This window comes from Galendromus occidentalis, unplaced genomic scaffold, assembly GCF_000255335.2.
Source record: "Galendromus occidentalis unplaced genomic scaffold, Mocc_1.1 scf7180000076381, whole genome shotgun sequence".
Lineage (NCBI taxonomy): Eukaryota > Metazoa > Arthropoda > Arachnida > Mesostigmata > Phytoseiidae > Galendromus > Galendromus occidentalis.
Genome location: NW_003804370.1, coordinates 68,743 through 94,056, shown reverse-complemented (window position 1 = coordinate 94,056; position 25,314 = coordinate 68,743). Strand labels below are relative to the sequence as shown.

Genomic DNA, 25,314 nt, shown 5'->3' with positions numbered 1-25,314 from the left:
ATCAAGGGGTTCGACTGAGTGAGTCTCGCGCGCCCCTCTGTCGGTGGGATTGATAGATAACTGCGCGCAAAAGCGAATTCGGAGTATAATCGGTCAAGTTCGGGGATAACCTGGGCAGGTCATGGAGGGATAACCCTTACGAGTGATCTAGTATAGCAGCAATCCGGAATAGAAAATTGTTGAGAGCTTCGGAGGACTGTTTCAGGGGAATAAAACGGCGAATCGGTCATCTGCATCGCGTATAAGTGTGTGAGAACAAGATGGAATGACAAGTCCGCGGACGAAGATGAAGGTTTCGGTATCATAATTGCACTGCTCATGGGAATACGCGGCTGCTGTTGAAACTCTTGAAGACCTCTTTCTCATAGAAAATGGCCAAACGCAAAATACGGAGCACTGTGGTATTGTTTTTGACGGAAATCTGTGTTTATATCCAAGCCTGCCTTGATCCTCGATTAGCGCGTCACCGTCTGGCTTGTAGATCTCAAACAACGAGCGCAAGATAGACTATCGAGCCTGTCAGCCGGTCAGTCACTCGCGACCGCTTTTCATCATCAAATGACCCGGAGAGAGAATATGGCGCAGGTTGTCCGGCCACTGGTCCCAGAGACCCGTGCTTGGGCGGCGTCCCGAGATCGGCGTGAATCGGAGCCTGGAAGTATTCCGAAACGCCCGGGACGGTTCAAACGAATCGGTTTCAAAGACTCGAGAGGATACCTCTCTCCTATCTGATCGCATCAGATACGGTAGTCGACCGGAGAGTCAGGGATCCTCCTTGGGGTTGGAGGTATTTCCGCGTTACCACCTGGAGTTTCCGGTGATGTTTTGGGAAATTCAGCGAACGATCGCTGCTCGGTCAGACCGTCCTGCGTAGGCCTAAAGCTTCGGTCATCGTTGCGTGGTTGAGCGAATTTGTGGCGGTCCCCCGAAAGGAAATCATCTTTTTGATCCGCCGAACGGCAGAATGTCACGGATTATTAATGACGCACCATACTGTCGCTCGGAATATACGCGCAGCAAGAACTCTTGAATCCGATTGCGACGCCGAAGTCGAGGAGCTCCCGAAGCCCCCGAGCTTTGGGATTTGACATGGAAACGTATTGATTTAGATTCTCTCCTTTGTTACAGGCAGCCGAATCCACTTCTTCAGCCCTTTTGATTCGGTAACGAATTCATCTGACACGCATCATTTATTTCAAAATCACCGCGAGATCCCGGACGGAATTGATTGCTCATCTCTTGGTGACTCAAAGTAGGTACTTCCCGCACGCTGACGCTGAGCTATTCACGAATCTCATCTCATCTGACGGAACTGACAGCGTAATACTTCTCGGAAAGCTGTCGGGAATCTACCGTGAGCAGTCATGACACTTTAACCTCTGTTACAAAATTTACATTTGAGCTTCCATTTATGAAAAGTCTTCCGACATCTCCCTGCGGATCAGTTGCTACTGCCCTTCAAAAATGGATCGGAATCCTATCGAAGCGTCCGAAGCGTGATCAGCGGATATTGTAGTTCGAAGTTGAGAACAAGTCCGAGCCGGATCATCATTCGATTCGGTCGACCTTAAGACGCTGGGTATCACGCGCATCGATTCCCATCGTGTCAGTGTTTCCCGAAGATCAATGGGGAATTCCACCCGCGTCCGATTTTTCTGGGGCAGTGATTCGTACTCCACGGCGGGAATACCGATGTCCCGCGAGTCACTGTATGGGGACGGGGGATGATGCTGAACCTCAAACCGACTTTACGAGTTCTGTACTCGAGAGCGTTTCTTCTCTTTTTCTCTCTCATTTTTCTCTGAGCCCCCGATTTCGATGATAGGGGTGCGGATGGGGAGATTAGGTTTGTTCGGCATGTTTCCGAGAGGCGGCTCATCTGACTGACAGATAGCATCTCGTGGGGGTACTGTTGCGAGTCTCTTATCGCATCAATGTTAATCGTCATTATGAAAGATCCTAATTGACCAAATCATCATCTTCTTCGTTATCATGTTCGCCGGCCGCGAAAACATCGACGGCATCATCGGCACCATTCAATGATGAGCGACCTGTCGAGAGTCGTTTACTTCCAAACGGCATTGAAGGGCCAGCGGGCACAAAACTTTCGCTGATCGGCACGAGCGAGCTGCTCAACGGTTTCCCGTTAGCGTCATCGTTGTTGTTGCTGATGCTGCCCATCCAATACACCAAGATGTACGCTGTCGATGTCAAAGGTCTGTCAAGGGGTCAGTCAGATGGCCAGCCAGCCAGTCTGCCTACCACACAGTCAGTCAGTCAGTCGGTCAGCTCCCCGGCCACCGGCAAACCCAAGCCAGGGAGCCGGTGGCGAAGGCTGTGGTGGTGGTGAGAACCCTGTGTTCGCGCCGCGAAAGAAGACACAACTTGACAGCGCATGCGCAACTTTCCTCCCGCGCATCCCTGTGCTGCTTATAAAAAAACGTGACGCAGTGTCGGGCTCCAGTCAGGAGTCCACGTCCCGTGTGTTGACGTTTCGTTGATGTTCGTCGTACCGTGAGATTCGTTCGTCGTAGTTCGTGTTTCGTGTTCGTCGGTGAAGTGCCTAGCGCTCGGTGAAATGGATAAGGTACGCTCGGGCTCCGAGCACCCCAAGTCGGCGCGATCGAGAGGATCGAATCAAAGAAATCTAACGCTCTCGCGAGTGAGGACGTGTGGAGTTCGGTCGGGCACGGAGATCTGTCTAGAATTCTCTTCAGGCCGCACGAAGAGCGCATCTCGATCAGCGGGTAGCATTCGATGCTTTCAAAATGCTCGAAAAATCGCGAACCTAGTCAAATAGGACTCCCGAATTGCAGATCTTGCAGACTTTTGAGCGCAAAATCTGGATTCGAGAATTCGTGCGAGATCTGTAGACCTTTTGTCGAAGGTTGGGAAAGCCACAAATCTCTTGAAAAATGGGAAACAACATCAGGAAATCCTTGAAAATATTATGTGGTAGAGGAAGAAGAGAATAGAAGATCCGCTCTAGACTCCGTGAATTTTCCCATGGACGAACATCACGGAGCCTAGACGCAGATGTCGGATACGGTTGACTGCGATTACGCGACTGTAAATAGCCGCTGTGGTCTTTGACACCGTCTGTTGAACTTGAGCTTTGTATGGGGTTACGACAAACACTCGATGGACCGCCCGAGTTCAAACCCGAAATTACCGTGCCAGGCTTCCCTGAAATAACGTCTCTGTTCAAAGAGTCATCATTTTCGACAAGGAAGCGATTGTTGCGCTTCATCTCAATATCTTAACAAATGTCGTGACTTTCAGACAACAGCAGCCATGGTGCTGTCGTTCATCGCCGTGGCGCACGCTGGGAACCAAGGCTGGTCCGGACACGGTGGAGGAGGATGTATGTACTTTAGCTGGTCTTAATCCTTCATTCATTTAAGTCTCATCCGCACGGAGTATAATAATCAAGCAATCCAGTAGTTAATTAGGATTTCGAAAGTAGGATTCGGGAGGGATCCGAGAGGTTTGCGAGTAATAAACGAGGCGGGACACGAGAGGAACTACACAGCCGACACCTAGCATTAGATTGAGTTGATCCAACATTTCGGGTGATGCGTACGGGAGATAATTCAAGGTCTCTGCATGTGTGTATTTACCAAGCGCACATTCGTTCGTCCGGCGAGACCTTTGCTCCGTTGCTCGCAAGGACGACCCACCGGATATGAATTATGCAACGAGTTCTCCTGAGGAATTTGCATTGTTTTCAAAGCACTATCCTCTCCTCTCGCCTCCGCACTCTCCTTTTCCGCGCTGGAGTCCTTCCGAGCTACCGACATCAATCCTATTTCTAAGACGAGGGCACGGGCAAGTACTCACGGGGAACCACTTTTTTCTCTAAGTCTAATTCCTCCCTGGGCACTATATCACGCAGACTGAATGATTTTCGTCCCCTCGGCGATATTTCACCCCTAATGCCGCCTGTTTTCCCTGACAGCTTTTGCCTTCACTGAGCACTACCTTTCTCGTAGCGTCGGCGAGCCTGCCTTATCCCGTTCAAACCCGTGCCGCGACCGTCGTTCTACTTCCAAACTTCTTTGTCGGAAATTCGTGTTTATCTCAACTTAGTTTTGGTTTTAGAATCGGATCGTTTTCCACCTGTCGCTTGGGAGCCAGTCACTGCGTTCCCAGGCCTGACCATCATACTGAATGGAGGAAAACATCCGAAGCTTCGATCGGCTCTCAAAGGCCGATAGGCCCCTCGAACGAATCGCAAGAACACGGGTCTCGGAAAATCGTGACCGCGGGCTCCGCATTCATAATGAATGGCGGACGGAGGGAATGAACGTCAAGTGTTCGCAATCGTCGGATGTCGAGAACATCGGGACGGTTAGAGTTGACGAGGAGCTCGCTCATCGAGATCCCTCCTACATCACGTTTGTGAAAATCTCGAACTCGTCTCCAAACTCTGCACGGTTGGCGCTTTGCATACTGAGAGACGAATTCCAAGTTCGACGCTCATCCTGGTCCGCGTTGCGAGTTCGTAGCTGACTGAGATGCCAGCTGAATACTCAAGCACATTGATATCCAGCTGGTTTATTCATTGTCCATTGAATTTATTCATTCAATAACCTTTTCCCGGATCGGAGATCCCGACGGCGGAGCCGACGTCGTTCGGTCGTAGCAACAATGTCCAGTGGTTGATTTGCTTTGGTTGATCGCCTGACCGATTGAGAGTGTAGTAGCTTGCTTCGATCACTTTCGGTGAGCGGAATTGACTGCGAGCTCATTAGCATCTTCGCAGTGAAACGAGAGGTCTGTAGTCGGCGGACACCATTTCCTCACAACCACCTCGCCATTCACCCCCTGCCGCCGGGGCTGCTGATCTCACAGTCGTCTCAGGCATGTGCGTCGGCTTCATTCGGTCGCCGCACCCGCTCAATCAGACGCACATTAGAGGCCACAGTCCACATTGACAAAAACGTCGCCGATAGGTAGCCCACCGACCGCGGTCGGAGATGGAGTAGAAGAGAGCGGTTTTTAGCCCTCAGTCAGGGCATTTCTACAGCCTTTGCCAAGCGCTTACGGTGGGACGGCGGTTGTGGTCGCAGCCTGTTAGTTTTGTTTTCCGTTATTTATCTCACGGACAAGTTCGTTTGCACCACTCAGATAAGCCCGCCGCTTCGGAACAAAGGGAAAGCTGTGCTCAAAAAGCTTCGGGAGCTGGAGCCGCATTCAACTAGCTTAGAGGTTCTCGCGGCTACGCAGCGGCCCAGGCCAACGCTGGTGAAGTATCCGTGAGATCCTCCGGATGGTGATTTCTGTTTCGTGACATTCTACTGTGGAAATCGATCCTGAAGGCTCATTCGTTATCAGCATGACGAGTTTTCTGTAATGGGGGTTTCTTTTTCGATCGAAATTCGAACGTGTACTCCGCGTCAGAGGGGTCGACGCAGACGGAACTCGATATGGAAATTCGGGTTAGATAGCACAACGGAATCGAGGAGCTCAAATTCTGCATGGCAGCATCCCGATGGGGATACGAGGCGGCGGTAAGCGGAGTCACTTAAGTGAATTGAATTTCCAGATGGTGGCGGCGGAGGGGACGTCAAAGAAGGTCTACTTCTCAAACCCGTCACGGAGCAAGTCGGTCCAGCAACGCTAACGACAATCAAAAAATTCATCGCCCATGTCGACACCTCAGTCGTCCCGATCAAGTTCGAGCACATCCGAATCCCTAACAGCTTCGGAGGCGGGGGAGGAGGCGGAGGAGGCGGTGAGTTCTCGAGACTAATGGAATATATTTCAGCGAGCGGTCTTGTCCTGGCTATGCTTGGCACTTGTTGATCCGCTGGCTATCGTCCGACACCTGATGACCACCCCAACCTTTTCCGGGATTATCGACCCTTTCAGCTCAGAGTCAAGCCCCTTCGGATGAATCTAGAGCTGCGCATTCGAGACCTGTTGTTAGCGTCTTGAGGGTCGAATTGCCGATTCCGTGTTGGGAGCAGTCAACCATCACAGATCCAGAGCTCCATCACACTAATTTCCGGGGTCGAGTTTTCGCGAGCTTCTCCGATGGAATCAGTCGATCGTATCCTTTTGGAGGGGGAATTCGGCGCTCGGGTGCTCACCGAAGTTCGCGTTCAGTTTGCAAGTCTTCGCCTTTGTCGGAATCCCTGTTTTTCCTGTTCTCATGAAAAGCAATCTCATTCGATGTTTGCGAGCTTCTGCTGCCGCGTTTCGAGGGTTCTCGTTTAGTCACTGAACTAAATCAGATCAATATTTGATGGCAGGCCCAAATGTCTTTTCGCGCAGCCTAAGAAGATCCGAGATTCTGACGTCGTCTCTGATTATTTGCCGAGCATCGGAAATCACTGAAACTCAATCTGTGCTGTTTACGATGTGGGTCATCATGGCCGTATCAGCAATTTCACTTCTCTGCCTCTCATCGATGCAATCATCTGTTCCATGCTCCATTCTTGAGGCTTTGATATGAATATTCTCTCAAGGGTCCTCGCCTTCGGATATTTTCTGTCGAACTCATTCAGCGAGCTGGTTTTAGAATCTCCGATTCTTTTCGAGCAAAGAGCGTATTCTGGGTCCTCAGAGCGTCCTCTGGTGTGTAACTCTTGACCGACCTCCATCGAGGAGCTCCTCCGCAAAGTTCAAGGATGAGACGTGAATACGCCCGTCGGCACGACTCCCTGACGTAAACGTTTTTTTCTTCGTTGTGTGGCTTACGGAGCTGAGAGAATCGGCCGGCAGCTTAAGTAGCGGCACCGAGTCAACGATATGCGATGTATATTATTTCCGAGAGTCATTATCGCTTGGCGTCCCCTACAGTGGATGACTGAGCGACCGCTGAAGGAATACACCACCGAATGATACGGTCCGCTTGACGGAAAGATCTGACAGACCGAGTGAAATGCTTGTGGGAAGTGAGTCTCCTCAACGAGGAAAGTGTCGCGTGCGCGACAGCGATCAAGGGCTCCAAGTAGACATTTGTCGGGGCGGGATTCACGCGTGGTCATTTGACCGCAACTTGTTGCCCACGAGTGGCTCAGAGCCGCTCCAATGCTGTGGCTGGAGCAGGTGACATAAGTGAGCGCGGTGAGGTCCTTGTCGGCGGTCGGCAACGTGAGAAGAAAGGAACTTAGTGTTAAGGGACTCACGACGCCTTCATCGTACATACGTCCGTAATTCCGTCAGTGGCTTCAGTCGCGAGTCACATTCTTCCGTCGGAATTGAGTCACAGACAAAGGCCGGAATTGGGAAACGCTGCGTTTACGAAACGCTTTGAATGAGCTCGTTGTGGATCTTGATGCACGAGATGAAAAAAGAACCATCCGCACTCTGGAAGTTTCGGGGCTCTTTTGTCTTCTCTCTGAGACGGTTCAGGGAGGACGGAAGCGACTCGAGCGTCAATAGTCGTGTATGAGTGTCAGGAACAGCGTTGGGAATACTCGGCGGAGGGAGTCGAATAAGCTTCGAATCACGATAATCATCATCAGGATCTTCCTCTTGAGTCATGTCATGAGTCATGACCTAGCTTTGCTCGCATGAATGAAAACTGTTATGAAAATTATCATGCTAACCATCTCAAATTCATCGCAGGTGGATTCGGTGGAGGCCACGGAGGAGGAGGCGGGGGCCAGAAATTCAAAGTCATCGAGCTCGCAGGAGGCGGTGGCGGACATGGGGGCGGAGGCTGGAACTTCGGCGGCGGCGGTGGTGGTGGAGGAGGATGGAAAATGGGTGGATTCGGTGGAGGTGGAGGCGGCGGAGGATGGCAGTCTGGAGGAGGAGGTGGTGGATGGCAGTCCGGAGGAGGAGGAGGTGGCTGGCAGTCCGGAGGAGGAGGAGGTGGCTGGCAGTCCGGAGGAGGCAGGAGTGGTGGCTGGCCCTCCGGTGGCGGAGGAGGCGGCGGCGGAGGCTGGAAAATGGGCGGAGGATGGATGAGCGGTGGTGGTTTCGGAGGTAATTTTCTCATTGGATATATTTTGATGATCGCAACCATTTTCCAAAAGAAGTACCCTATATTTTTCCGCCGATTTATTCAAGCGGCGAAGAATTCAATCATAAGGCAGACTCGGGGAAGAAGAGCCCTTTTCCCAGTCCGTATACCATGCTTAAATTATGGAGTCACACAGACGAACAGCCTTTGTGAAGTTAGATAAGGAGTTCGCCGAATGTATGGCGCAATAATTTAAACTAGAGACAATCAATTGGACGGAAAGGAAAGATGAGCATGGTTAGTCATTGTTCCCGAAGAGGAGCTTAAAAATTTCCACTAAAGCCACTAACTGATCTTTGACGCTCCGGCAGGTGGTTTCGGTGGGGGCTTCCCTATGCTTATGGATGTGCCGGTGCAGGTGCACAGAAACCAGTTCAAAAACCAGCCGCAAGTAAAGAAAGTCTTCAAGGCGATTCCCGTCCAGGTCAAGGCCATTGACGGAGGCCACGGTGGCGGTGGCGGCGGCGGCCACGGTGGAGGCGGCTGGCAGTGACTTCTGGGCTCGCCGACGTCAATCAATCGATCGATCGATCCTTCTGTTCGAAAGTCGTTCCTTCATTTCTTCGATTCAGCTCACCAAACCCAGTCAATCAGCCCGCCGCAGTTAGATCATCTACCAGCAGGTCATTGTCTTGTCCTTGCTGATCTCAGCATGGAGAATAACAGCTTCCAATGCTACCCTACGATAATGTACTCGTACGTGCATGCGCATGTTGTCGTAAGGGAAAACAAGAGGAATCAGAGATGACTAATCGAACACTGGGTCGAGGGTCCATCCGGGACCAAAATGGGGTCCTGGCACTCCTCATCTTCTATGTGTTCCTGGTTGCGGTAACCGCTCATGGAAGTTTCCGATTTGGTCACCTGCACCGGCAGCCTACGAGAAGATCCTCGAGTGTTTTTCTTCTTTCTTTCCGCTCTTTGCTTCCGAATTGCTTGCGGCTGAGGAATTTGCTTTGCAGCGAGAGACTGTGGCAAGAGTTCCCCGTCCGTGTCTTTTTTCTCTCCACCGTACGCGTCTGCTGCACTCGGTACTCCTTCATCTCTCCTTCTCACCTAGAAATGGTCTCCTGTTTCCCTCCCGTGGTTTTGTTGCGACAGTGCGACCGTAGGAGCAGCAGGCCTGTGGTCTCTCGGGGGGAACGGACCTAGAAGAAGTGAAAGATACTTTTTCTCTCCTTTCACATTTGGTTCCGGAGGCTCGCCTCAAGTTTGCCAGCTTCGCTGTAACCTCACGCTCGCTTTGTTGCATGCTCCCTCGTCTCACATTAAAGAAAGAGCTCGGCTAGTCCTCGCTGTGGCACTAGACGTATAAGTATAGTTTGTAGTCGATAATCGCGCCCTTACGGAAGAGTCGCTCAGAACTAACATGCCAGGCTGAGGATCGATAATCAAGCGCTGCCTCCGATTCCAGGTTTAAGAAAACCGCCGCCGGTACGCAAAGTACACAGCCGACAAACGTGGTGAATTAGTTTCACCGATTGAAGTTTCCCATTCGGATCTCTCCTCTCATCGTCGTTCAGAGTACCGATCCATCTAATCCTTAGATTAGTGCAACAGAGCCAATCAAGGTGGCGTCAGGAATCCGGAACCCGGATACCTTGAGAGAATCGAGATTTCTGGAATTTCCGCGCTCCTCGGCGAGCGCCGGCGAACGCCCCGTATCCCTGGGAGCTACAGAAGCAGACGCGTTCCCTCATCGGGCAGGCGGGTAGGCTGACTGAGTGGTTGGCGGGTTGGCGGGCTGGCGGGCGGGTGAACGGCGGGCGACTTTCACCAAGTTGTGCCATGATGACCATCCACAAGAAAACAGCGTTCTGTGTGTCGATTTTCTTTGTACAAAGTTTATACTACGATGTCCTGGTGACCCGCTTGTATATAAATGTAATATTGAGTCAGAATAAAGTGAGCCGTTTTTTTGCAAATCGAAATGCAGCGGTCTCCTGACCTGGATGAGGGAGACTCTTCCGAACAACAGTGCTACAATAAGGCTAAGCACCTCCGATTTCGAGGGAATTCAAGGGCGCGATTTTCGGAAGAGGTATTCTTCGGCGACCATCCTGAATCTCTGAAACGGACCCAATCGGCGCATGGAGACATCCGCCTGCTTGAATCGGCGGTTTCCCGGATGCAGTCGAGAGGAAAGTTTCGTGTGGGATGATCTGAACCTCCGGGTAGCTATCGACGTAAAAACCGCGATTGGACCTTTTCCTTGGAAGTCCTCTAGGGGATTGCTTGCGGTCGAGAGCCAGGCAAAAACTCGGAATCCGAGGTGCAGATCTGGGGGAGGGGTCTGTCTCGAATTGACACAGCCACAGCAGAAGTCAGTATAACAGTTTGTGAGCGTCTGTGACTGGCTCACCATCATCACCGACAGGAGTGGCGCGCCGCATTGCGTCCACTCGGCCAGCGTAGGGGTTGCGAATGGGCGATAAAATTATATTTCCGCACGCGAAACGAGAAGCAGACTCCGGGAAGAGCCGATCAGGACCCTACAATGCCAGACGAAGAATGAGAACTTACAATTCCACGATGCACACATTCGTTCATGCTGGAAATGGAAGGACTCCCGAGCTCGGGGCTCTCCTCGTGCCGAGACTCCGAGCCTGAGTGTGGTAACTGTTTCCCCGATAAGAATCTCTCTCGAAAATAGCATCGATAGCAGGAGAATCGGGATCTGTACGTCATGGTAGAAACGTCAATGGACAGGATGATTCAACTAAATCACAACTCCAATTTCCTGCTGTCAGATTCTGACCGCTTCTACCGGATTCCGATAGGAGTACATCTGTATAAGCGTTGACAAATATGCGGAGGAACAAAGACGAAGCGTTTCCCTGCTTCACGACTGATCCTCCCCCTCCTCCATGCGAGGGGTAGGACTCAGTGACACGAGGGGAGATGACTGCAGCGTTGGAGACGCGCTCCTGGAAATTTAAGTGTGAAATATGCAAACGAGGAGCGTCGCCGCGCTGCGACGCCAGATTTTTCCGGAGAAATGATAGCAAATGTCCTAAGGCCCGCATCAGAAAGAGGGGCGCCGCCGTTGCGGGAGAGACGGGAATTCAAATTCGGTCACGTAAAATATTATCCCGCTCCGTTTCTCGGGAATATTCAGTCACTTTCCGGGAGGAACTCGGGGAAAAACTGCTGGAAATCGCCATGAGACGGAAGATATTGTCTAATTAGCATTTTAATAGGAAACGAAAGTGAAATCTCAGTTCCGACTCGACTCCCACGGAAGCGGGAAGCCGCGGAAGCGGCGTCGCGATATACGCAAGGAGCTCCTGAAAGGGAGCCCTCATTAGCACACATAACCGAATGAGCTCGATAATAAGTGCATATCCTGGTTGGATACTTCGACGGTTCACGTACACCCGCTATCTACAAAAGAGATTCGTTTGGAGGAGCCGAAGAATTATGCGTAAGCTTTCAGAATGTATCACGGCCTCGCGTTCAATGGTTCTCTAAATCCCTGAAGGTCGAGCCTGTACACGTACATGTTTCTGTAACGTTATCTGGCCCAGACGGAACAAGTGCAGAACATGGTATCTCGAGACAGGTACATATGAGCGGGGAAGTGAGCCTTATAAAAAGGGGAGGATCGAGTTTGACTTGCGTTCTTTATTTACAGCACTGTGATGACTTTGCTACAGCAAGAATATTATGGCGCAAGCGCTGCCCTTATGAAGAACTCGGGACCCGGCTGCAGAACTAGTATCTGATTATCGTAATCTGATTAAAGCCGCGTTCGACGAGAGCTTCGATGGAGGCTCTCCGGGGACTTCGGAATAATTTCAATGGACGCTTACACTTGACGAACACAGTCTGCGCGCCTCACAGGCGGTCAGGTGTGTGTGCGTCGATGCCCCTATGCAGATTCATTGTGCATCCTCCAGTTAGTCAGACTGTTTGAACCCGTAGTCCGCGGTGCACAAGGACCTGTCTAGACTTTCTTCCGTTCCCCGGTGCGGAAAGCAGGCTTTTCCAATTTCGGAGACGTAGGAATGAACGAATGGCAGTCATCAGGGAAGGTGCTTCCGAAGTCCCTCGCTGTCATAATTCGGAAACTCGAAACCTTCTGGGAGAGCTTCCCGTCCCGATACCCGAGCTACCCGAAAGTTGTTCCCCAGATCTGAACATTGCTCGTCATACTTCAATAACCTCCGGGTCACGAGGACAGAGCCCCGTCGAGATTAGGAAGATACCGAGACGAAAAGGAAGTGCAGCATGCAAATGCGAGCGAATTTTCTTTGAGTTCACCCGAGTCGGCAGCTGGTGCAAGGTGACCGAGCTGAAATGAAGGCGGAAAAAAAATAAAGGCAACAACAAGGCGTGCCGAACATAGCGCGCGAGTAACAAGGAGCTGGCTTTCTTGCGAGAGGAGTCCAGGTGGCGGCGGCGACAACGCACTCCTCGTCCGACAAAACTCGTTCCGATAGTACGGCTGGCGAGTGCACCAGCAGGAACTAATTTACAAAGTGGACAAATTACAAGGATGGCAACGAACAAGGAAACGAAGACAGCCACAACAGCATGAACCCCGACGACATCAGTGACCTGTCGTCGAAAGAATGAAAAATTTCGCAGGGAACGTGTACTAATGAATCACAAGCTCTGCCTTATCGAAATCTGAGACCGACGTCAAGTTCACGGGTGCAATTAGGAGCGTCTGACGGAGCTGTGACCCTCACATGCTCCAATCTCAGGTGTTCGAATCCTTCCAAGCCCATCCTCTTCCAGAAGAATATCTCGCTTTGGCGGTCGGGAATGTTCATGAGAGCGCGCGGTCGGATGAACGGATGATTGTTCCCACATTTCAGCGAGCCGTTGTTGATGATTTTGATCTCGTTCCGGAATATTCGTCCTTCGCAGCCACGGGGGTCATCCTCCTATCGTGATCATCGGTCTATTCTTTTGCCGGGACAGACTGCGCACTTCCATTCCACCATGTGAAAAATGCTTCTTCAGAAGATGGTTCCGGATCTGGGAGTAGGGGTAAATTATAGTCAGTATGGGAGCTCTAGTGTGTTCGATTCTTGTGTATGTTCGGACTTGGGGAGCGAGATCGTACGCTCTGAAGCTTCTGATCCCTCGGCTCGGAGCCCGGAAAGAGTCCGGTCCTCACATTAGGGATGGGTGGAAGGGAACTTCAGCAAGGAGTCTCACTCCTCTACGTTCGGGAATCTTTGTAGCTGTGACGTTTTCCGCGGATGCTGAGGGTTGCAAGAATAGGCAGCGGAGAAACCTTTGTCAACTTCTGGTTAGAACCTCTCGAGAACCATGTAATTAGACCTTGTACGCTGTTCCTCCGCGCGTGGGCGGCGGGGCTCTTGACTTGCGTGTCAAGCCGCCGTGCCCACGTTATCTGATCAGCCCGGTACATAGACGAGCATCGTGTGCCGCAAAGAGTTGCCGCCGACAAAGTGAATGAGCAAGGGTCACCTATCGCGTATCCGGGAGCATCCGACATATTCCGCGGCGGATCAATATCGCTGTATCGAGAAGGATTCCGCTCTTCTACTGAAAGCGTTCCATTTCTACCGAGCGGCTTAATTAACCCCCATCGCGATATCTTTACCCGTTCATAATACTATCTTTCGTGCTCCCGATAGTGTCCTGTTCTTTCTCGAAAAAGATTCGTTCAGGTCGGCGGAAGCAAGACAAGGGTGCTGGAGAGGTTGGAGGGAGGGAGGCAGGCAGGCTGGCGGACAAGCGAAGAAAGGGAAACGATGGCTTAATTACTTTTCTTCGAAGTAACTCGTCGACGTCCTGCCTGTCGGAGGCTGGGGAGTTTCTCAGCACTTCGACAAGGGGCAGCTCGTCGTTCCGCGACGAGAAAAGGCACGAGCGCAGAGAGCCGTCGGCCGTGAGTCGAAGCCGATTACAGGAACTGCAGAAAGCTTGCGACATCGAAGAAATGAAACCCCAACGACCCCGATGAGATGGAGACGTGAACATCTGGAAGAGACCGAACGACCACGTGAGGCTCTAGCAAAACAGAACGGATTCATACCATGATCTGCTCCGTGGGATAACTCGCTGGCAAATCCGGAGCCAACTGATCAATATGGGAACTATGGGGAAGCTCCTCGGGAAATTTTCGGAATTCTCTCCTCTGTGGCTTTCCTCGGAAGAATCTCAGATATTTCTCATCCGAGACGGGAGCGCTCTCGATCTGGAGATTCGATTTTGATTCCGAAGAGACATGGGATTCTGCCAGCGCTGGGAACGCCACGCGGAATTTCGATTTCCTGGCGTCAATTAAAACCTCGAAACGGCTTCTCCCCGGAGCTTGAGGACGGAATTTTCCCGGAGACCCTCTTCCGTGTTTCTTTCCTCTCAGCTGTCGCTGGAATCCCGAAGAGTCTATGAGGGAGAAGGCACAGATAATGTGGGGAGGACAAGAGGGGTGTCCCTATCACGGCAGATATATGACCCTTGTGTATTTGTCCGTTCATTGAAAAATAAATTAAATTATAATTTTCCGCTCCCCTCAACCGACTTCGCATTTCACTAGACTCACATCTCGTCAAACTCGTCCCGCGCGCTGTTGCCCTCAAAACCTGCATGAGTCGAGTAACTTGGATGTCGGGAAGAAAGATGTCGAGGAGATGACCAGAATACGGTATCTCTTCAATCAGAACTCGTTTCCTAAGAGGGAAGAGTAGTGCAAGGACGTACGGAGAAGACTTCCGGACGATATACCTACTCAATGGTGCTCCCGGACGCTAGACTTCCTCGAGGAGGGAGCTGCCGCCTTCCGAGGGCCAGTCTCTCACAGCTAAGTCGGTGTCGATCAAAAACTTGTAATTCCTTTGACAAAGTCGTAATTCGAATTCCTATCTCCCTTCGACATGAGACGAAATTTCGATCTCCGGCGAAGACCTCCACAGCGATCCGGTTGAGCCGAGGGAAGAGCCGAACGAAGATTCCGCGCTCCATTCCGCAGGACTCAGATCGAGAAAACGGAAACATCGATTGATCGCCACATTCCACCGCTCGGTCTCTCTGAACAATACACCAAATATAACTTCAGTCGGGGTGCCATCTACTGCCCGCATTCTTCTGCCGATTCATTTGGGAAGCCACAGGGAGACAGAGAGATGGCGAACTTGAGAAAGATGAAAGGCTCCCATTTTCGCTCCAATCGACCGATGGACATTACCTGGGGGCTCTCACTGGATTGCGCCGAGGAGCCGGAAAGGAATCCTTGACCGTCAACAATCGCAAGAGCGTCCGCGTATTAGTCCGTGATCGAGGATCCGCGCCTGATGAGAGAATTTGTACGATTCTACGTAAGCCCACCCGCGCTCACCACTAGGACGTACTCGCGGAGCGAGTCATGCTCTCCGATGCCCTGGAGCTCCCGCAGCCTTTTTCAGTCACGCAACCGACTGCGCATTTTCATCCGGCCGAGGGGCGAACGGAGAAACGGGAATGCCCGGCGTCGGCACGCATTCGATTACCATCGTGTCGGGATTGTTTATAGGTTTCGTGATATCCGCATATCCCGGAATCCGAAACGTGTCGCGGAGTCACATCTAGTCGGGTCACGCATTCGACGACCGGAATTCAAGAGTGCGCAGATTGCGTTCCAGCTCATTAGTGAGAAACAGTGCTCAGCGATATACGATCCCGGAGGTGAATGGTAGGACAGAGGCTAATTTCCGCAGGTATATCGCAACGTCAGCTTAAATAAGATCGACGCAGAACGCGTCTGTACGTCAGATAAGGGGATTGTTCAGATGGAGAGAGCCCGCGACAAACCCTTTGGGACCTCTGCACATTCGGTTCTCGCGAGTGCCATTCGCCGGTCTGGTAAACAAGGATACCGTATCCTCCCTGATATACGGGCGTCCTGTAATGCTCCTCCTATTGAGAGCTAGAACATATAGACGGATTATCTCCAATGAACTTACACTCTCACAGTATAGGGGCTCTATTCGATATATGTACGGGCGCCCTCCAGGGGGCTGGTGACATAGACGGGCACTTCCGCATCCGAAAACTCCATTATCAACGCGTCTCTGGACAGGTTGAAGTCGAGGAGACACTTCGTCCCCACGCCGGAAACGGTGTTTTTGTCAGTGCCCCTCTAAAAGCAGACGAATATCCCCGCTCCTGATCTGATCCCCTTCAATCAGGGGACGCCCGGAGCGGAAGGAGAACTCGCCATGTGTGCCGAAAATAATCGTCTCCGTTGGTCATGGGCGGCGGGATCGGATTCATGATCGTCATCGGCGGTATCCGACCGACGACATGATTGGATTCTCTTTGTGCGTGGAGGCGAAGAAAAAGCTTCGTCCGGACGGAGACGGCCGAGATCTCCTTCGGCTAGACGCTCGGGAGAACCGCTGGAGCGGATCCTTCACTTATGTATAAATAATAAGAGCTAGACAAGATCGCCGTAGTCATGGTGTGACCGGTCGACCGACTGGCCGGCCAGTCAGCCAGTCGACTGGCAATCGAGTCGGCTCTGATTGCGTTTCCATAACATGCATGGGAGTCGAGATTCAGGTAGAATATTCGTGTTGCTGTTGTTATTCAAAGCAGATAGACCCGTTGGTGATTGGATCAATGTGAGAACAATTCGCTCGAGCCGCTCACCTTAGCCGTATGATTCGCTTCTAAGGGCAGAGCTATCGCATCCGGAACAAAAGACCTTATTCGCTCTTCGAGTTCTTTCTGCGGCACAAGACGCTCCCAACTCCAACGGTTCCCGTCGAATGGCATGTACTCGATGAAACGAAGCTCGATATTCTGCAAGATCGTTCAATGGGTAATTTGACTGGGGAAGAATGTTTCTACGGCCCGAACACTTTTAGGGTTTGGACCGAGCCCCTGTCCCTTTTCCTTCCCGGAATTCTCGACTCTAAGAATTTTTGGAATTGTACGATACCCCCATTCTCAGGGAGCCTCGGCTCTCCCTCTGATTTTCCGTGGACCCCTAAGTTACAGTGTGCGATTCTACGAACTCTACGACTCTTCTCCACCCCTCCGATCGCATAACCACGTCCTCGACGGGTTTCCTCCCTCGTCGCGTCTTCTCGGAGGATCGTAAGAGGATGAGTCTTGGAAATTAGTGGGGCGAGCTCCCTAACCGAGCGCTTTACCCCGCGGATATCCCATCCGTCGGCCACGGCATTTTCTCGGACAATATGTGAGGTAGTGGAAGTGTTTTTTTCCAGGAGGAATCGAGCCAGATTCCGTGGACTCCAGACCTCTTGTGTCGGATTCGGAGAATCGCCAATCTCAAGGAACAATTCAACTAGACCTCTGACCAACTCACAACGTCGCAGGTCGACCTCGCGAGATGGAGCGCGAAGGATGCGAATTTTGCGGTCCAGAAGGAGCTCCGAACCTAGAGGGCCGCTGTTCTTGGGAGTGAGCTATGCGTTACTCGGGTTTGAAGCACCGTGTAAACTACGGAGCCGTGTCCCGAACGGCGCGCCAAGCCAAGCGTAGCGAAACTCCTTGCAGGCAAGTCCAATATTTGGCAACATATCGCGTTGCGTAGCGTTCCGTGGCTTGCCCCGAGGGATAGAGAAATGCGTTTTGTAAAAATCGACCCATATCTCATCTTACTCAGGCCTTTCACGTTCGGCCCGCCCGTTCGACAAACGCCTCTCTCGGCTTGTTTTTTGCCGCTTCTCTGCCGAGGGTCTCCCGAGGATCAGCCGTAGTTCTGTTTCAAGCTCGCCAATGTAGACCTCATCTCCAATATTCAATGGCTGACGACGATGATGAGCAGGTGGAGCCGGTCCTCTCGCGTTCGAAGCACCCATGGCGAGCACGAGAACGACGTCTCCCACAAGCTCCGCGAGGAAGATCATTGGTAAGATTGATGGACTCGTCTGAGTTAACGTTTGCCGCACAACGCCTGCCGCCGCCGTGGAGTTGAGCGGCAATTGAAGTTCAGACCATTCCGCTTAAAAGCGGCCTGGGGAACAGACGTCCGGCCGTCTCCCGCTCGTCCCTCGGCGACACGATGACCCGCAAAGGAGGGGCGGGCAGCAGGATATACCACCGAGCGATGACTGATGGAAACCTACTGACCACTCTTTTCGGTAGCCGCTGAATTTGCGTTGAACAGTCGTTGCGGGGTTCCACGATTATACGCCGGCTGACGAGAGCGTGACTGACCACGCGGAAACCGTGGATAAAACCGAGGGTTTTTTCTCTTGGGAACTCTAAAGTTTCCATCACATTCCGATAGATGCCGGAGTAGGTATATCGCTTGGGCCTTGCCTTGCTCCGACCCAAGTATGTAGCCCAAGCTCTACTCCAGAGGCCTCTGAGGCCCATCCCGGAAGGATTGAGCGAAGGCGGGGAAGATTGAAGGAGACTGCGGTTTTCTAGCAGTTTGGTATTCGCATTTAGGAATTATTATCGATACTCCCGTGCTTTCCTGGCTCCCTCGGAATTATTCGAAATAATTCCCGAAATATCCCGCCCAACCGATATTGTATTCCGCTGCCAAGTGAAATGAATTATCCTGGGTAATTTATTCTGTTCTCTCGAAGCATCATTCTGACGTGGTGCATAGGGTACGATTGAGATTGTCAATCATCGATCTCTTCATGAGTCTTGCTCGCTGCAAGCTCAAACAAGGAAAGAATGAGTTTCAACGGAGGGTCCGAAGGTTCGACTCGCGGATTCTGGTCGAGAATGAGTGAACTTCTCACGATCCGAGCTTGCCGTCCGTAGCCGTCATTCCGGCATCCGAATCGCCGCATCGAATGAAGCGTAACCGTCGCTGACTGGTCCTCGTTCCGCACAATGCTCACCACAGCTCTCGAACAGCTTCGCAAGCGGAGACTTCCAGCACTTTCGACGATGTCGGAAACGATGGAAACGATGACGGCTCTACCACAGAACGCAACGCTTGCAACATGTCATTAAGCAACGTTCTCTTCGAATTTGAGCGACTTCGTCGCGCTTTCCGCGTATTATTACGTCAGAACACCCCTCAACTTTCTAGTTGCCAATTACTCTGTCCGCTCATCGCTCTTGGACTTAACGAGCTCGCAAGAGCAAAAGCGAACCTTGTATCTCGCTCAGGGTCATCCCGTCTCTGTAGTCCGCGCGAAATTCGTTCCCGAGAAACTCGATGGCAAGTCCCTTCGATCGAGTCTGAGTCATTCTGAGCCGAATTCGCTCCCGCGAAGTGATCAAGTCAGAGAGAGGAATTTACGTCGACTTTCTATTCGTTCGCGAGCAAGAAATGGATAGAGATCCGAATCGTAGAGGATTCAATTTCTTATTGCGCGAATCTTCGCCGATGCGCTGACAGGGAACGACATAATCTCCCAGCGGATCCCCGAGACTGCGTGGAGCAGATTCAATTTCGAAGGAAACTCACGTGATCGCGCGTCAGCTCGACAAACGCGGGAACCTCATTCTCGTTCAGATTCCTCATCACGACGCAGTTGATCTGGAAAGTTCCGATGTTTTTTTTCCTCCGACCAGAACTTCCTCGTTCCATTTTTCCCTATTTCATGATTCGTCACCTTCTGCCACGTGGCCTCTCCTCACTGAACGACAATCGAGGCTCCTGACTGACCTTGGTGTGAACAATTTTCTCAGCTTCAAATATCGCCCTCAGGACATTTTGGAATCCTCTCCGGCGCGTTATGGATTCGAACTTCTCCGGCATTAGAGAATCGAGACTGATATTTACGTGCGAGAGTCCGGCCGCCACGAGCGATGTCAGATTGCGGCTCAGCACGAGTCCGTTCGTGGTTATGCCTGGAATGTATCGACGATGATTTGCCGACCACTGGTGAGCGTCACGAGCGTCGGTTTCATCGGCCTTGTGCCGCTCTTCCCGCCAGAGCTTCTGTTTCCGCCAACTAATCATACTCTCAGGTCGCGCAGACCGGACCCTAAATGGACTCAAGGAAAGAAAGGCTCGCTCGCCGACCGTGATACATTCCCTTCGGATACATCGCTTGCGAAGAGCTTGCTCTTCCTCTGAAATTGTTCGTATCCCCCGCCCATTTCCTCGCGCTCAAAGCTCGTTTTGTTCGAAACATTTTATCGAGCATCATTCGAGATGACCGGACGCTGATCCCCATGGATATTGCTCAGCCACGAGACTTGGAGGAGACTCGCAGCTCTCGAGCTCGCTTCGAACTCCCCCGGATCGAATCCTCTATCCCGTCGAGATGCTTTTCGACTTGACATACATACAAACCGATTTTGTTGATTGATACTTTGCTCCGGAGATACCGGACAATGTCGACGATATCCTTCCTCAGCAGAGGTTCTCCTCCAGTTAAACGCACCTTCGTGACTCCGAGAGACACAAAAACGTCAATGAGTCTCTTCAGCTCGTCGCTTGTGAGAAGAAGCTCTTTTGGCGTCAAGGGTACACCCTCGTCGGGCATGCAGTACGTGCCTGAAGAAATCAAATCAGCAACATTATTTGAGCGACCTGCAGAATTCTCTAAACGGCTAGCGAACAGGGTTCTCGGTGGATGTCAATATAGCGAGCGCGAGGTAGACGAATTGTCCTCGGATCGGATCGCCACGAATGAGCTCAACGAAACAATGTTCCACATCGTATTTCGATTTTGCTCGTGCCCCGCCTACGTTTTTCTTCCGATCGTTTTTATGCAATAGCTGCGGCGACAAGAACGACTTCAACAACTGAACCTGCTATTCAAATAGAGTTACGAAACTTTCTGCCCCCTGTCTCGGCTCTCCCGGACGAGACGAACTCGAATCCGAGTCCTGAAAAAAAGCTCGAAAATTCGAATCTGCTTGCGGCGGCGGAATATTTGATCATAGCAATGTCCTCAACTTCGGTTTTTGTTCTGCTCCGATCCTTGACTCGCCCGATCCTCCTTGGTGCGCTTCCACCCCACCTCGGGAGCTTATGCGAAATCAGACACGGGAGTTTGAAGCAGCCGACTTTCGTCCGAGACGAAGGCTCAGTGGAGCCCTCGCGAGCATTATCCGCTGGAAATGAAGCCCGATCTTCGTTTCTCCGAAGAGAACCATGAGGGAAACCGGCTCGGTCATTATCCTTCAATGGTCGAGTCTATATTCTTGAAATTGAACAACGACACGAAAAATGTTGAGTTTCGAGAAAAATTTCCAGTTCGGACAGTACGGATTTGTGGACTCCGCGTGCTCCTCTGTCTCTCGCGTGGATCCTGGTAGTCACGCTTCGAGCAGGAGGACTGCTACCGTCTGTAGGCCCAATTCTAGAAACCTCGAAAAGTCGTGATGCCGTCTGTCACCGAACGGAATTCGGGCGAGGCGTTCGTTGCTCTTCACTCAACGACTCTATGAGTGTCTGCCATTCCTCTCCCGCTACCTCGCGCTACCTTTCACACCGCGGCCCCGATCCGCCTCGCGGAGGCGATGTTCCCCCTCCGGCGTTCATCGCGAGGTCCTTGTTCTCCCGCGGGCTCCAGGCGGCTATTCAACGGCGCGGGCGAATTTTTCGTGGCTCGTTGCTTGCACTCCTTCAACGCTATCAGGCTGAGGCAAGAAGGCAAGCAAGCCAGACAGACAGCTTCGCCATTCGGTTCGCCCCGTTGTCTTCTGCTCGCCCCCGCCCCGGTCGCTGCCGTTATATGGAACGATGCGGGAGCGTCGTCGTTTGTTCACTTCTTGTTTCGTTCCTCAGATAGCTCCACTTTTCTCCCCAGCATTCTCGAATGCATCTGCTTCTCGAAACGTTTTCCACGTCACTTTACTCTCTCTATCCTCGAACGAAGAAGAACTTCTCGGCCACACGTCTACACGCCTTCAACGCGTTACACGCTCCTCCGTCTCAGCGACTCTCAATGTTCCTCCGCTGCACATTTGCCCTCTCAAGGTGAGCTGCTGCTGCTGCTGCTACATTGCTATCGCATAGTCTGGGTGCTCGTCGTCTGCAGCAACTTTCCGTCGCGACTCGATTCATCAACACAACCCGGAATCGTCAGGATGCTCCTCTACGGTGGGCTTCGGAAAACGTCTCGCTCGCTGCGCCGAGTCCGATTCCCTTCCTCCGAGGTGGTACCACCGTGAAATACTTAGAATTTTTATCAGCACTGTCTCCGAGAATGCACCCATCCAATCGATGTGCCAGACCGATGGGACCAATGTCGATTGCTTTCAACGTGGTGTCGGCGTCGCTTCGGGATCCTCCCGACCACCTGATTTTCCGTGTGACGTGTTCGATATCCGTCGGGAGAGGGGGATCCTTGTCTCAGTCGAAAATGCCCCTCCTTGCGATTCCCTGTCATTTCCATCGGGTTCCCACTGTTCTTCTCGAGACTTTCTTTCGTGAGATTTCTCCTCTACCGTAATTCTTCCTTGACCACGATATTTTTCCGTTTTCTGCGGAACTGTTGCACGCCTTTGGCTCCGATGTGGTGCTTGCCGTCGTTGCGGTGTCTGCCGTGGATTGGGGTTCGCGCCAAAAAAGCGGGTCGGGGGTCACGGCGAAAGAACACGGCGTCCTTGGGTAAGGAAGCACCGACGTCGACAATGGGAATATACTGCCTCAGCCAGGAAGCGGTTTGTCGCCTCGTCGCGACCGACTATCGACCCGCCGGCAGGGAGACCCGCCGGCCGGTCAACCCACGGGGGGAGCTCGGCGGCGACGACGTCGACTGCGACTCCTCTGTTACGGGGCGGGGAAGCCGGAGCGACGGAGCGATAAACGATGCTGCAGTTCTGTACCGAATGCCGCTCCAGAGGTTCATCTCGGCGCGGTGATTTTCACGGAACCGACGCGAAAAACCAGCGCGACGCAGAGTGACTTCGTGAGGAGCCGTCACGAGTCAATGAGTTCAAACATGTTCACGATGTTCGACGCGTGCTCGCGACAGCCATCGATATTTTCTCTAACCAATATCCTTGGAAGGCTGGGAAGGTAATGGCGTAGCGTTACGTCTTGCGGTCCCTCGCGGACCGGAGCAATGAGAGAGCCACCTCCGCCGTCGATGCTGACGTCGAAGGGGGGGACAGGGCGAGGGGGGACTGAAGTCGTGTTGTTCCCTTCGTTCTCTCTACCGAGTCGTCGTCGTATTGGAGCCACACATCAGTGGGGCAAGTTTACTCAGCCGGGAAAATTTCTAACTCAGCAAAAAGCCAGAAAATCGACCCGTTACCACCGTTGCGCCAAGCCGTCCGTCCGTTCTCTAAGAATACGGCACGAGCGAGAAGGACGAATGAACGAGGAGAAAAACTGCGTGCTAGCGTGCAAACGCCTCGCCCAGGCGAACTTTATGGCGGTAATTCAAATCTGTACCGAGGGGCCGAGTAATCTACGGCGAGTCCGCCGTAGATATACGAGTTCCGTAGGAGCGAATGAGCAATGGCTCACAACTCACAACTAGGTACCTAGATAGATGCTCCGCGAGGTCTTGCTCGCTATAGAACTCACATCGGAAACTGCATTTTTCAGTGAGGGATATCCGCAGGTAATCGTGTACCCTACCGTGCGAGTCAACGAGCGCTCCCGTCGAGCACTTCCTCAGCTGCTGGTCGACCGAAGTCGCGCGTTTGGCAGCGCGTACCTGCAACAGGGAAGGCATCCGTCAGAATCCATCGCGTATCAGCCTAGCGATAATCGAGTGAGAACACGGGCGTTTTTCTGATGTGAGTTCGGGTCGACGTTTTTTTCTCTGTAAAACTTCGACGATGGAGACGATCACGATGATGTTTTTCCTTCCACTATCGACCTTTCCATCAGAAATAAAACGAGGTCATAAACGACAACTAGACATCGATGACGTCACTGGGAGCGGGAAAGCCTCTCGAATCACGAGAACACGGAATGTATCTACCGCAGTACCTACTATGCGTGATGTACATAGGTACCGCGTGCAAAAGCATTATTGACCCTCAGACGACCCGATCTGAGACCGGTCCCTCTAGACTCGAGAGCACAATGCTCGAGAGAGTCTTCCGAAAGCTTTCTCAGTCGCGACTCCCTGTTTTCGACATTTTCTCCCAGCAGCGAGCGTGCTTCGCTCCCGCTCTCCGATCCGCTATTGTGAACCTTTTTGAGGGAACGCGATCGATGGCGGAGCCATAATGAACATAAATACCAGAAGCCCAAGAATCGAGTGTGCAATCGTCTGGCGAAGACGCATTGTGCGGCTTTCTTGCTCCGTTTGTTGTTGACTGACCACCGACATATCGGTCTGACCAACGAACGACCAGACTAGTCGTCGGTTGGTGGCAATCTACATAGTATACGAGTACTACTCACCAGGATGCTTTGGAAGATAGGCCGCATATTTGTTCAAGGCTATTCTCCCTCCCTTACAGTCGAATCGCCGCCGACGCTTTCGGTAGGTCGCTCTTTCGGGAAGCCGCTCGCTTCCTCCGTCGGTCGGTCGTGCAACGGTCGTTCAGTGGTGTGGTCTCTGTTGACTTCTTAACGGCTGTGTTGCCGTTCCCGCAAGAGGATCAGTCGCCTTCGAAAGCACTACGGCCGGCGAATCCACTACGACCGAGAGAGAGTCACTACGCCGGCAGCAATCGACCAAAGCGATCCCACAGAGAGCCGCAGCGTTCTCCAGTAGCGGTTGGGACGATGACGACGTCGACGGCAGCAGCAGCAGCTATTCAGCAGTTCAATTGATCTTGAATAAAGGGAAAATCTCCGTCGGATCTCCAGAACGGAACTCGCTCCATCGAGCACGGGTGGATTACATCGATAGCGAATGAAGTATGAGAGGGGAATACTACGGATGTTCCTCACCACCGATGCCGGAAAGCTGCTTCCTCCAACAAATGCGCTATCGGTCGCGAACGGCGGTGGCGCCGATAAGAGCCGATTAGAGCAGAGGCGATAAGTCAACATTTAGAGGCGTGAGCGAGCGAGGAGCAAATCCTCGAGAAAGAATCCAAACCGAATTGTGGAGAGAACGCCATGGAGAAGGAAAACGGGTCAATGAGCGATCTCGGATACCCGAAACCAGCTACGACCGCACGGAGTCGATGACGTGAGAGTGTGGACAGGAGAAGCGGTCGGGAGAGACCATTCGGAGTTCACTTCCTGCGTGGAGAGAATCGAACAACCGAGACGACCATTACGGGGGAAAAATTCTGGCTGAGGATCGCAGCACGTGTTTGCCGGAATCTCGCTAAACAATTGGACTAGCGACCGCAGAGATCGAATGCTGAAGCGCAAGCGCTCGACAATGAATCGGAGAGGGAGAGAGACGAGCTCTCGAGCCAATAGAATAGTAACTCAGCGGAGGATTTTTCTCTGAGGGTAGAGGCCTCGGGAAAGTGCGAGTCTGAGCGAAAATGGAGACATGTTCGAAGGCGACTGAGGAAGGTCGCTTACAGCTCGAGAGGAGAAGTAGGTTAGTCTG

At 52.2% G+C, this 25,314-nt stretch overlaps 2 protein-coding genes across 2 annotated transcripts; one reads left to right on the top strand and one right to left on the bottom strand.

The window, feature by feature from the left end:
* The first annotated feature begins 2,207 nt into the window (after positions 1-2,207).
* LOC114828570 (glycine-rich protein DOT1-like) lies at positions 2,208-8,471 on the top strand. The gene is made up of 5 exons (XM_029113162.1): positions 2,208-2,216; positions 3,283-3,364; positions 5,549-5,737; positions 7,579-7,941; positions 8,290-8,471. Exons 1-5 carry the CDS (start codon positions 2,208-2,210, stop codon positions 8,469-8,471), a joined length of 825 nt encoding a protein of 274 aa, XP_028968995.1.
* A 4,257-nt stretch (positions 8,472-12,728) lies between these two features.
* On the bottom strand, positions 12,729-24,344 carry LOC100900048 (molybdenum cofactor biosynthesis protein 1). Its single transcript, XM_003738983.1, has 8 exons — positions 24,201-24,344; positions 23,370-23,502; positions 20,178-20,381; positions 19,545-19,729; positions 19,344-19,415; positions 16,589-16,741; positions 13,724-13,939; positions 12,729-12,964 (listed from the first exon to the last, which is right to left on the bottom strand). The coding sequence occupies exons 1-8, from the start codon at positions 24,225-24,227 to the stop codon at positions 12,863-12,865; spliced, it is 1,092 nt and encodes a 363-aa protein (XP_003739031.1). The 5' UTR covers positions 24,228-24,344; the 3' UTR covers positions 12,729-12,862.
* Positions 24,345-25,314: the final 970 nt, after the last annotated feature.